The sequence below is a fragment of the Thunnus maccoyii genome, chromosome 1 (assembly GCF_910596095.1).
Source record: "Thunnus maccoyii chromosome 1, fThuMac1.1, whole genome shotgun sequence".
Taxonomy (NCBI): Eukaryota; Metazoa; Chordata; class Actinopteri; order Scombriformes; family Scombridae; genus Thunnus; species Thunnus maccoyii.
Window position 1 is genome coordinate 21,714,050 of NC_056533.1, and position 12,821 is coordinate 21,726,870.

A 12,821-nucleotide genomic window follows, 5' to 3' on the forward strand; every position below is an offset into this window, starting at 1 on the left:
CCTTACATGTTGTGTCATCTAAAAATATGTAAAAATGTAAAAATAAATAAAATGTGTGCAAAAATACTTCTAAGAATAATCATTTGTATCTGATATGGGTTTTCCACAAAAAAGTCAATTGGTTAAAAATTCTTCTACTCTTCCTCATTAAAAAAATCCAGAATCTATGAAAATGCAAATTTATTTAGTTTTTAAAGTTTCACTGCTGGACACCAGATGTCTGCTACTTTACTAAAAAGCAAATTCTCAGTGTTTGTGCTTCAAGTTTTCACATTACACTTGTTTAAGTTTCATATAGGACCACAACTGGCTCCAAATTATATGTGATGTCACTAATCTTTCTAATCTTTTGTGAGCACAAATAAACTTTCCCCCCTTTGTCTGATTAATTTGAAAAAAAGCCTTTAAGTGTCAAACTCTGCACACACGTCATTCTCCACAGTGAAGGTCAAACATTACAGTCAGGTGACAATAAGAAAAACACATTTTTGAGTGGAGGGAGACTTTCACTTTTGTTTGGATCCTTCTTCAATTGTATGTATAACGTTGTGGTGTTCATTTTGTTTGTGTTATTTTGTTTCTGCATGTCCATGTTTTGTAATTGAATCTGTGTGCTTTTGTTTGTTGGTTTTTCATGTGTAGGTTGCTGTATGAAAGAATAAAACCAAACTGAAGCAATGCAATAAAATGTCAATGTCAGCGCAGTCAATTATATTTACTCCTCTGAGCCCTTATTTAACTTTTAGTGGCACACAGCTAAACAGATCATGTGGGAGTTGTGACACAAATTTCTAGATATAATGGTGCTTTCAAGTTTGAAAAAAAGGGACATTTAGTTACTCAGAAAAAATCATCATGGTAAAAGCTTTTTAAAACCCTTCTTAGTAGTTTAAGTAAAAACTTGAAAAGACAAAACAATTACAGTGAATTAGTTGGCAAACATAATAATCATTTATTTATTTAAGTTGCTAATTGAGACCTTGCAGCTAAAACATTCTTAGCTGTACGGCCAGAGTAACTATATCTACTACTCTGACCTCCCAGTCAAAATGTCCAAAAAAGCCTTTTCATCAGCCAGCAAAAGATTATCATATCGACTTGAAATTATGTGAACAATTATTCAAATATTTTGTCTCCTTTATGTGAAAAGGGGATTGTTATTATTGTTACCATAAGCATTATTTAAGTCAGTGACCCTCAAAACAACCAAAATCTTTTCCTGTAGTGACAAAATGCTGAATGTTAACATTTCTCTCAGTTGTGGTTGACTTCAAACTCTTAACAGGTGACATCTTCATAATAGAATCAATTTCTATTACATTTTTAGCTTTAACCAACCATTCAAATAGCATGTGAAAGAAACACAGTGATGGCTCGACGCGCACAATATGTGCTGGACAAGAGGATCCATTCACCTTTTGAAATTCCTCTAAAATACCAAAACCTACCACCTGCACTGCATGCCTCTTAGATATATCTAATATGGCTATAGTGAAAACTCAAAATTTAAGTTAAAAAAAAGAGTGTTTGAAGTCTCAAAAGATGTTTTTTTTGTTTGTTTTTTTAATTGTGTAAAAAATTTTCATGAAACTCTTGGACAAAACGCACGGACAAAAGATCAAACGATGTAGATTCATGTGCACTTTATTTAGACATACCCATGTTTTATACTTCTTGGCAGAGGAAAATTTAAATTGTGGAGTCTATCATGAAAAATGTCATACAAGGAATACAAGCAGACCTGGTAAAAATAGATGAATATATTGAGAGGATTTAAAATGTTGTTAATTTGTTGTTTCTACTATGTATCTGAATCAAGCAGCCCTTCACCGATTTAAGCATCTCAAAGCATATTCAAAAACATCTGCAGACAACAACAGATCACATATGACCCCATGATCTAATACCATCCATTCACTGTCTGGATGACAATGAGGATTAAAACAGTTATAAAACAGTTACAACCAAATAAGGAGGATGCAGCAAATATGACTGCAAAAGTATAAGAAATACAGATGAAAAAAAAAAAGCTTTTATCATTGTTTACCATTCACCCATGTGACAGAGAATAATGATTTCCCTTCATGACTGCAAGAATCAAACCTTTGACAGACCGACACCAATAAAACAGAAAACCCGACTCCATTGATGACCACAGTGAGGTAAAGGCTCCTTCCCCATACAGACTCCTGCACAGATCTGCTAGCAGGGGAGGTCAGAGGTCATGGTGTTACACAGAGGTGCCCTCTGCTGGCACTGGTGTCTTATTGTCATCAGGCTTCATGGCTGGGAAGAGCAACACCTCCTGTGGAAGAAAGAAATACAGAAACTGTGGGTTGAGGGTTTTCACCTACAACATGAACATGGAGACCACGACTTTGTGGTGATATGCTGCCCCCAACTGGTTTGGAGTGTGAAGTATGAATTTGACAGGTGGCCAATTCTTACATAAAGCACCTTTAAGTGTTTTAGCTGCAAAACCTCAAACAAATCAGATCAGAAAATGCTCAGATTGGTCTTTCTGGAAGATAGTGACAACCTTTTCTGTCATGCAAGTGTAAAGACTAATTGATAAAATGCACCTGCCTGCATCATGATTGGTATGACTGCTTTACCTTGATGTTATTGGAGTCGGTGAGGAACATGGTGAGACGATCAATGCCCATTCCCCAGCCGGCAGTTGGTGGCAGTCCATATTCCAGAGCTGTGCAGAAGGTCTCATCGATGAACATGGCCTCGTCATCACCCTCAGCTTTGGCCTGAAAAAGATCCGACTCAAATTATTAACATGCACTGTCAGGCACTGATGACGAATTCTAGATAACGAAGGAAGCTTATACCCATGTCCACAATGCAGTAGTAAGAAGCCTGAACCCTTATGGTGTGTTCAGACTGAGTGCGAGGCAAATTTTCACCTTGTGTTACTCCACAGAGTTTGACTGCCGGATCATTTGTGTCAAACAGCCAAAATATATTACTGTACATTAGCCTACTCGCATCTTTGCACTGACTTTGATTATAATTGCACCACACGAAAAATGTGCTTTGCGTTCTGTCTGAACACAGATAATGAGAGCATGTACCAGGGTAGAAGGGGAAAAAAAGATAGTTTAAGCTTTTGCACACACCTGGGCTTGCTGCTCGAAAAGCTCCCTCTGTCTAATCGGATCATTCAACTCAGTGTACGCATTGCAGACCTCCTTCTTCATCACAAAGAGCTCAAAACGCTCCGTTAGGCCTTTCTGTGATCTGTGCCTATAAACAGAGGAATTAAAATGTGTCAGTTTGGACCTGAGCATCACATTTCCAATGGTTAATGAACAGACAAACAGAGACAAAGAGTTTCTCACCATTTAGCTAAGGGGCTCATGATTTGAGGGTGATCACAGATGAATGTGGGGTTGATACAGGTGACCTCAAGGAAATCTCCGACCAACTACGGGAAAACATCATTAATGAAGACCTCAAAGTGTGAAAGTGGAGGAACAGCAACACACAGTGCAAAATATTTGTCAATGGAGCACCTTGTCAAGGAGGCGGGCAGTGGTTCTGGGTGGAGGACATTCAACTCCTTTCTGGGCACACAGGTCATCGAAGAATTTACGAGTCTCTGTGGACAAAATTGTGAAAGACAGAACAATCCAGTTGATTGCAGGAGCTAAATATCTGCATGCACATTACCTCATGAACACTGAAATGTCTGGTGCTTAACTTTAGAAGATATTAAAAAAAGGTAAAAACATACGCATGAAATTTTATCCTAATTTTGTGAAAGAGAAAGGGGTTATTCAGTTAATTACCTCAAAGCAAAAAAGAGAGAAAAAGACAAACTCTTCTCATGGTGTGTCTATCTCTTCAGTTGTACAGATTCTTACCATCACTGTCGTAGCTGTCAGTGGGAGGGAATTTGACTCCCATAATCTTCTCCAGGTCATGTGTCATGCTCACTCTTCTAAATGGTGGAGTGAAGTCAATCTCATAGGCCTGTCCCTCTGGACCATCAGGGTGATAAGTCACCTTGTATCCCCCGGTGATGTTCTTCACCATTCCTGAAGCAGAGAGGAAACCACTGAGTTAAGAAAAGCAGTTTTCTTATTCGTTTACTATTGTATACTTTTTCTGTACATCCCAAGTGTCTGAGAAATGACAAAACTGATGTGATGGGTATGCAATGAAATCCTGTTGCAACAGTACTCTATTCTATAGAGTGCTATATTCTCTATTCTATGTATTCTCCTGACTCCACTTGACACATTATTGTTAGGTCTGCTGTTGCATCTTACACAGATTGAACAGTTTTAATCTTGTTGCATGCTGTGAAAACTAATGTGAAACTCCACATCAGGCTCCACAGAGACTCTTTTTTTTATGTTGACTGAGCCTCCCAGGGAGCCAACACAGCCTCTCAGACTGTCCACTGCCTAAACATGCTTTCCAGTCAAAACATTTATTAGGGCCTGAGCCCCAAAGGGGCGAAGACCCTCTTGTATCTGTTCTGTTTCTTTCTTTCTTTCTTATCTCGCCACTTCAGACCTAAATTTGACCCCCTAAACATGTTCAAAAACTCACTAAATTTGGCACGCACATCAGGTCTGGCGAAAAATTTGATAAAATGTAAAAATTATCCCCCAAAGTGCCAAAATGTGCTCTATAGCACCACCTATGTATCTAAAATGGCGGCCACGGCCCATAGGAATGTCGTAGAGAGATCGAACCAAAACTCAATTATTCGTCTCAACAAGACCTACAAATCATACACTGACACCCCTGACCTAAATCTAACAGGAAATCCACAATACACCCATGAAAGTATGACTTTGTACCAATTTTTGACCCCGATCAAACGCTATCTCCTCCGAGGGCGTTAATGGTATCGGCTTCAAACTTGAATACATGACTTATGACACTGTGCTGAACAAAAAATGTTAAAAACTTTGTAATTACTCGAACGGTTTAGATATTGTAAGTCCTGAAAGTTAGAGTGCCACATCACACCTTACAATGTAAACCAATGGGGAGGCAATCTCTAGGCATGGACTTTGTGTGAAACTAATGGTTCTGATGTCTAAACTATAAGTCTGACCACTTTCAAACCTGTATCAATGGATTCATGATGAAATTTCCTACAAAAGGAGGGGGGGTGAAATTTCAGTGAAGTAGCCCCAGCAGCAGACAAAACAGTGGACAAAGGAAGTGATGTTTATCTCCTTCTTGCATTGTCTGAAAACAGCACAGGTCTGAAGACATCTACATGCCCGTGACAGAAGATCTTCGATATGTGGTTCAGGTCAGGATGCCAATCCTCTTGACTAAGCTGAAAGTTTTTTGCACTCTGAGGACAAAGCTGAGTGGAAGGCTACCAGAGAGGGAGGCTCAACCCATGGCATGCTCCACTCTGACTGGATGTGGTTATAAAAAGGTGCAGCACAAGTTTTTTAGTTTCTTTTAAATTAACCTTTTAATGCAATCTGGGTTATTAGGTGTGGCAGTACACAAGGTGGGGCTGTTAGTTTAATATATTATAAAGACCATATCATATTTACTTACTTACTTTCGCTTTTAGCTGGCACTTTGATTTATGAACACAAGGTGGCAATCCCGTGTTTGTCATTTGAATAACTTATCACTTCTGTAACCACGCCACTCTTGTACAATGAATTTGTCACCTGTCACCACCTACTTCATTTATTGTTATGATGCACAGAGTTCACAGGGCACAACTCTTAATGATATGTAATCAGTTTAGTTTAATCACCTTTAACTGTACAACTAAATTTCCTACAAAAGGAGGGGGGGGGGGGGGGGGTGGTGAATGGAGCTCATTGAGTGAGAGTGACAGTTTAGTGATAAAGTGCTGCAGAAAAATAAAGTCAAAACTAAAATATGTAGCTCTGTACTGCAGTTTTTCCTTTATTAGGGCCCAAGCCTGAGTATTTTTCTGTGTCAAGCTGCAGTTACTTATTGTCTCTACACACCTGACATTACACATTTCAATCAAACTTTGACCAGGTCATGTGGGTTAAAAGTCTTTACTTTTCTAAAAATAAACTTGATGAAAATTAGGAAATTAATTTGTTTTACACACAAACTCATCAAGAGTTTTGTTTACTAATTGAAATTCAAGTGAAAGGGCCCAAAACTTGCATAATTTTGATGCCACAGGTGTGAGCAAGGCAGCCATGTCTCATCCTGCAGAAAATTCTCATCCTCACACCGTTGAGATTTGATGTTTTGCCATGACAGAGGACGTTGCTATAACTTTATTGTACATGCTCCAGTCTGCACCAAACTTTACATGTCTGATGTTTGAGTCCCAGCCCGAACATGTCTACATGACAATATTCCATCAGTGATGCAAACTGGCTGAATAGCGCCCCCCATGAAATTTCAGTGAAGTAGCCCCAGCAGCAGACAAAACAGTGGACAAAGGAAGTGATGTTTATCTCCTTCTTGCATTGTCTGAAAACAGCCCAGGTCTGAAGACATCTACATGCCCGTGACAGAAGATCTTCGGTATGTGGTTCAGGTCAGGATGCCAATCCTCTTGACTAAGCTGAAAGTTTTTTGCACTCTGAGGACAAAGCTGAGTGGAAGGCTACCAGAGAGGGAGGCTCAACCCATGGCATGCTCCACTCTGACTGGATGTGGTTATAAAAAGGTGCAGCACAAGTTTTTTAGTTTCTTTTAAATTAACCTTTTAATGCAATCTGGGTTATTAGGTGTGGCAGTACACAAGGTGGGGCTGTTAGTTTAATATATCATAAAGACCATATCATATTTACTTACTTACTTTCGCTTTTAGCTGGCACTTTGATTTATGAACACAAGGTGGCAATCCCGTGTTTGTCATTTGAATAACTTATCACTTCTGTAACCACGCCACTCTTGTACAATGAATTTGTCACCTGTCACCACCTACTTCATTTATTGTTACGATGCACAGAGTTCACAGGGCACAACTCTTAATGATATGTAATCAGTTTAGTTTAATCACCTTTAACTGTACAACTAAACTGCAGGTAATGTTCTGTATTCTAAGGAAATCTCATGATATATTGGAACCAATACTCTTACATATTTTAATATTTCAAAGGTTTCTTTCAATGTTTTTAATTTTACCCTCACCTGGCCAATCAGTGTCTTCCTAAAAATACCAGAAAGCAAAAATGCATCCCTCAACATTTAAAAAGGTATTTTAATGAGGTATCACATCCGGGATATTTGTTAAGATCAGCCCTTCAGAATCAGAAACATGTCACGTTGCATTTTTCACATACCTGAGAGTAGTTTCTCTGTGATATCCATCAAGTCATGGTAATCTGCATATGCCATGTAGAATTCACAGGTGGTGAACTCTGGATTATGAGTAAGATCGATGCCTTCATTCCTGAACTGACGCCCGATCTCATACACTCTATCCATGCCACCAACCACAAGCATCTGTGGAAAAAATATGATGTCCAAAACCCCTTAGATTTAAACTATGCAGGCAGATCTAAGAGCAGAGCTACAACATCAATGTGTTGACTGCAAATTGATGCAAAAAATTCTGTTAAATATTCCTTTCCGGCCATTACTTATTACTGAGAGGAATGACTCTTGAAAACAACTTACCTTGTGGTACAACTCAGGAGCAATCCTCATGTACAGGTTCATATCCAGCTCATTGTGGTAAGTAACAAATGGACGGGCCACTGCTCCACCAGGAATAATGTTCATCATTGGTGTCTCAATCTAAAGAAACATGACTCAACATGATGCAAGCTTATGTGCACTGACATACAATACTGTCACCTGCCTGAAGTGTGCAACAAATGAACAAACTATTTTATATAAATTTGTGTAAACAAACATTTTACCATTATAGCTTAAGACTTAACATTGGTCACAAGTTGTACGATCTGGTCAATTTGTGTCAATCAGACACATTTCTTACCTCCAAGAAGCCCATCTCGTCCAGGAAGCGGCGCAGGTATGTGATGATTTTGGCGCGCGTTATAAACTTCTGCCTCACATAATCATTGATGATCAGATCCAGGTAGCGCTGACGGAATCGTGTTTCCTTTGACAGAAAGATGACACAGTGTTAAGAAAAACAGCTTTAACATTTATTACTGGTATGAGGACAAATGCTTGTGTCTCCTTCCCATCATCACAGGCTAAAGACACAACATTCACAGTCAAAATCAAAGATGCAGCAATGTTGTGGGATATTTCTAAAATAAGAAGAGATCAGAAAAGGACAGAAAAAAGAACCTTGTTTTCTTCTGTGAGAGAGTTTCTGGAGACAGACCACAAATCATTGAGGGGACATGATACCAAATAACCTGGAATCTTCCCTTCAGGTGGATACTTTATGTGACCGTTCTCACAGTGAAATTTTGACTTGGTAGAAAAAATGAAGGGATATCTAATTACATTAATGACGGCTCCATTTCATTCAGGCGTGCCAGGTATGGTAGTGAGCCAATAATGCACAGTAGAAGTACAAGCATACTGACACAGAAACAACCATTCAGAAGCAACAACAGTCGGCATCTGCCATCATGCGCTAATAGAGAAAAATACATCAAATACACTGCAAAAATGGTGAAGAGTTGTTGTGCAACTGACTGCACAAACAGATTCAAAAATAATTCAAGCCTTACCAATGCAGGATTTTTGAGGCTGATACCAATATTTAATAGTTAATAAAATCTAATAATGATGTATCGGCCAATATTAATGTACTTTAAAGATCACCCAAAACATAAATAAACATTTCTGATAAAAATCTCTCAAATTTTCTTTTTTCTTTTTTAACAACTGCGACCGAGAAATGTACTGGGCAGGATATTTTACAGTTGAAAAATAAACTGTTTCAAAACATATTTGGTATTTCTGTACATAAACATAGATTAATGTCTTTTAAAAACATGGGACAAAGAGCTGAATGTGTCTCACTAACTCATAGTCTGGTCATTACCTTGTCTTTGAGGCCAAAATGGAGGTGGGGCAACATGTGCAAACAAGGTGACAGTAGGGTCATCTCCATGGGGATGATGCTCAACTCCCCTTTTTTGGTCTTCCCTGGGTTACCACGGACACCGATAATGTCACCGCGCCGCAGCTTGTTGTTGATGGCCACAAAGGCTTCCTCAGACTTGTAGTTCCTGACGGAAAAAAAAAAAAAAAAAAAACAGAAAAAAAAAAAAATACAGAAATCAACTCAATGGGCTCCAAAACATCTACATGGAAAAAAAAACAAATTGTTGGAGGTGTAATAATAAATACTGTACTGCTGAACATATAACATTGTGATATGATTATAAAACTTCCAAAGAATTCTAGTTTCACTTTTCTTTCAGCGCCAACTATCATATTGTAACTTGGAAACATGATTTTTTTTTTTCCCCAGGCAAAACATTTGACTTTAGTGGGAAGCCCTTCACCTCAACTTGTGCCCCGATGTACGAATCTGCATTTGTTTGCCTTTTTTCATAGATTTTCTTTGCAGTCATGTTGCTTCTAAATATCACTTGATGGTATATAATGCACATAAATGACAGCATCCACTTTAATTAATTTATAGAGTAAAGCAAGGATACACAAATTGTGTTTTTTCCTCACAATCATTCTGTACCTTGAGTTTGCCATAACTTGCAACTTGACGCCTTCGCCTCGCATGTCATAGAACAGCAGCTTGGCACCAGAGGCCCTCTTGGCATGGACACGGCCTGCCAATCATAAACCAATGTCAGATTATACTGTTCATACACAGAAGCTAATAAATTTTAAGTGATAAAATAATCTTGGTACCTGAGACATTGACAACAACATCTGTTAGCTGGTCTCCTGGCTGTAGATTGTTGTATTTCTCAATGAACTCTGTGAGTGACAAGTCTACTTTAAACTTGTGCGGGTACGGGTCTTCGGCTGTACCCTTCAGCTCCTGGATGGCCTGGGTGCGGATCTTGAAGTATTGCTACATTTGAGGGAAACAGATGATTGCATTTTTTTTTTTCTAAAAAGGGTTATGGGTTTAATCAGTGAAGTGTAAGGTATGACCATACAAGAAGCTCACATTTGGGTCAAGCGTCTCCTCATCCAGCAGAGAGATACTTTGCGCTGCTTCATCATTGGTTTCCTTCTTTTGTGCCAACTGCTCTTGGATTTTGGTTTCTTTTTCAGCAGCCTTTTTTTCAGCTTTCATTCGCCTCTTCAGCTCACTGATAAGATAAGAGAGGAGGAAGCGATTAAGGGTGTGTCATAAACAATGGCTGGAATTTCAGGAAGTGATATGTTCAGTTAAAAAAAAAAAAAAAACATATGCTGTACACAATTATATGTTTTCCACATAACCACACTGTAAATTTTATTCTATTCTGGTGTCTAAACTTAAAAAACAACAACAATAAAAAAACAAAAACAAGGCCACAGCACAATCTATTAATAACAGAGGAGGACAACAAACAATCATGCAGAAAGGGGAAGGGAACCACATTCGCTCTGATGACAAAAGGTTGGTTGTTTTTCTCATTGGAATGGAAAAGCCACCAACCTTTTGTCACCTCTCCATCGAATCCCGTAAATTTGAGCTGGGGCTGCAGCTGTACATGGGGGTGCATATTTTAACCACTGTCCCCTGACCCCAAAGGCTTGGCAAAGCTGCTGCCTGGCTGCCCTGACCAGACACAGCATGCTGAGCTACCACAGTCAGCAGACCGACCTGAGAAAATAGACATATACAAAGACAGTGTACAGCACATACAGCAAAGGCTGTCTTTAGTTCACACTGTTGGGGTAACAATACTCCACTAGTACCAAAACACTCCGCACTCAGACTACAAATTCAGTCAATGAGGTAAAAACAAAAATAAATAGCTCTGAAAACACAGGTATAGTCGTAAAGAATTAGACGTTAACATTAGACAAAGGTTTATATTTCTTTTAGTGAACTAGGCTGCCGGGTGTGTCGGCGTTAATGCTGCTAGCAAGTAAAGAAAGTCAGGACGAACGAGAGGAAAACGGAGAGAAGATAATTTAAACTTTTTTTCACACTTAGATATAACACCAAATGACTCTGTTGAAGTAAAATAACACTCATAAATATAAGGTAAGCCAAGCTAAGAAACAGAAACCAAAAGATAACACGACCAGTGTGTGGAGGACATTTTCTTCGAGTGCATTTTGGAGCTTGTAGTTTTACGAATTTCCAACACAAACCACTGACATTAGCGCTGGATCCTTTTAAAAACTTCATCATTTGTTTCCTTCTTTTGTGCTAACTGCTCTTGGATTTTGGTTTCTTTTTCAGCAGCCTTTTTTTCAGCTTACTGATAAGAGAGGAGGAAGCGATTAAGGGTGTGTCATAAACAATGGCTGGAATGTCAGGAACAGGGACATGTTCAGTTAAACAATGGAAAAAAAAAAAAAAAAAGGCCACAGCACAATCTATTAATAACAGAGGAGGACAACAAACAATCATGCAGGGGAAGGGAACCACATTCGCTCTGATGACAAAAGGTTGGTTGTTTTTCTCATTGGAATGGAAAAGCCACCAACCTTTTGTCACCTCTCCATCGGTTCCCGTAAATTTGAGCTGGGGCTGCAGCTGTACATGGGGGTGCATATTTTAACCACTGTCCCCTGACCCCAAAGGCTTGGCACAGCTGCTGCCTGGCTGCCCTGACCAGACACAGCATGCTGAGCTACCACAGTCAGCAGACCGACCTGAGAAAATAGACATATACAAAGACAGTGTACAGCACATACAGCAAAGGCTGTCTTTAGTTCACACTGTTTGGGGTAACAATACTCTAAGATAAGAAACAGAAACCAAAAGATAACACGACCAGCGTGTGGAGGACATTTTCTTCGAGTGCATTTTGGAGCTTGTAGTTTTACGAATTTCCAATACAAACCACTGACACTAGCGCCGGATCCTTTTAAAAACTACAACTACCACCGACACATCCGAACTGATTTGTGGGATATGTAGTCTTGTCTCGTACCCCCATATGGAACCCTTGCTTCGGTATCATCCTCTGACCTGATGTAACATTTAGCGATATTGCATAGCCAGATTAAATGGTCCTAACTGCTGAAAGAATAAGATTTTGTGGAAAAGATCACCGCGTGAGAGGTAAAGAAATGTTCAAATGCAACAAAAGGAGTGAAAAAGCTTACTTTTTGCTGAGTTTCTCTCCGTCCACCTCTGTCACGTCGGCCATGTTCTTGATGCTGCGCTCAGAAAGATCAACTGAAGCGCACGCGCCGCAAATCGCAAGAACTTGACGGTGCGTTTGAGTAACTGTCGGAAATCAGCACACCGAATAGTTTATCCGCTGACCAATTGCTATAATAATAAAAAGCCTACTATAGTTTTAAAACAAAATAAGAATAACAAATTAAAAATAAATAAACTGCCCGACGGGAGGATCCAGCACCCAATTTGCAACACCGCAATTGTCAGCTCAGAACAGCCTAACAGGTTTAGGTTGTCACCTTCACGGGCGGACTCATCCGCCCATGGATGTCCGCTCATTTATATATCCATGGGCGGACCCCAGAGGCTGCAGTATTTATTACAGCCATTGCAACCTGCAACAGCATGCTCATTATTACACTTTTCAAACAGTAGTGGCAGCACTAACCGTGTGTTATTCCTTCCTCCTGATGGTGGCACCAAAGGAAGGTCGAAGTGTCACAGCGGACATTTAAGAACCTTTCACTTTTGCCCAAGAGATCCATCACATTTTTACACAAAGCAGAAATCAATTTAAACCAATAAATACTTACCCTTCCTACTAGAGCTGCAACGATTATTTTTATGATCAATT

The 12,821-nt window shown here is 39.3% G+C and overlaps 1 protein-coding gene across 3 annotated transcripts; it reads right to left on the minus strand.

Annotated features, from left to right (window-relative positions):
• Positions 1-1,628: 1,628 nt before the first annotated feature.
• Positions 1,629-12,488, minus strand: kars1 (lysyl-tRNA synthetase 1). Of its 3 annotated transcripts, XM_042417634.1 has the most exons (15): positions 12,169-12,488; positions 11,545-11,712; positions 10,064-10,208; positions 9,799-9,964; positions 9,623-9,716; positions 8,966-9,152; positions 7,937-8,062; positions 7,615-7,734; positions 7,278-7,440; positions 3,876-4,049; positions 3,525-3,610; positions 3,351-3,436; positions 3,129-3,255; positions 2,616-2,759; positions 1,629-2,305 (listed from the first exon to the last, which is right to left on the minus strand). In XM_042417634.1, exons 2-15 carry the CDS (start codon positions 11,682-11,684, stop codon positions 2,231-2,233), a joined length of 1,833 nt encoding a protein of 610 aa, XP_042273568.1. In that variant the 5' UTR covers positions 11,685-11,712; positions 12,169-12,488; the 3' UTR covers positions 1,629-2,230. The 3 variants fall into 3 exon arrangements, with proteins under 3 accessions (XP_042273568.1, XP_042273577.1, XP_042273558.1); XM_042417643.1 differs by lacking the exon at positions 11,545-11,712 and having other exon boundaries at positions 12,169-12,486; XM_042417624.1 differs by lacking the exons at positions 11,545-11,712; positions 12,169-12,488 and adding an exon at positions 10,541-10,708.
• Between the last annotated feature and the right edge of the window lie 333 nt (positions 12,489-12,821).

What these genes read in the sequence shown, in the direction of transcription:
- kars1 (XM_042417634.1), bottom strand. Translation starts at nt 11,684, where the DNA reads ATGCTGTGTCTGGTCAGGGCAGCCAGGCAGCAGCTGTGCCAAGCCTTT. An exon ending in CACAGAGAAACTACTCTCAG is followed by an intron (nt 4,050 to 7,277) that starts GTATGTGAAAAA and finishes TCTCTGCTTCAG; the next exon opens with GAATGGTGAAGAACATCACC. An exon ending in ATGAGCCCCTTAGCTAAATG is followed by an intron (nt 3,256 to 3,350) that starts GTGAGAAACTCT and finishes CTCTGTTTATAG; the next exon opens with GCACAGATCACAGAAAGGCC.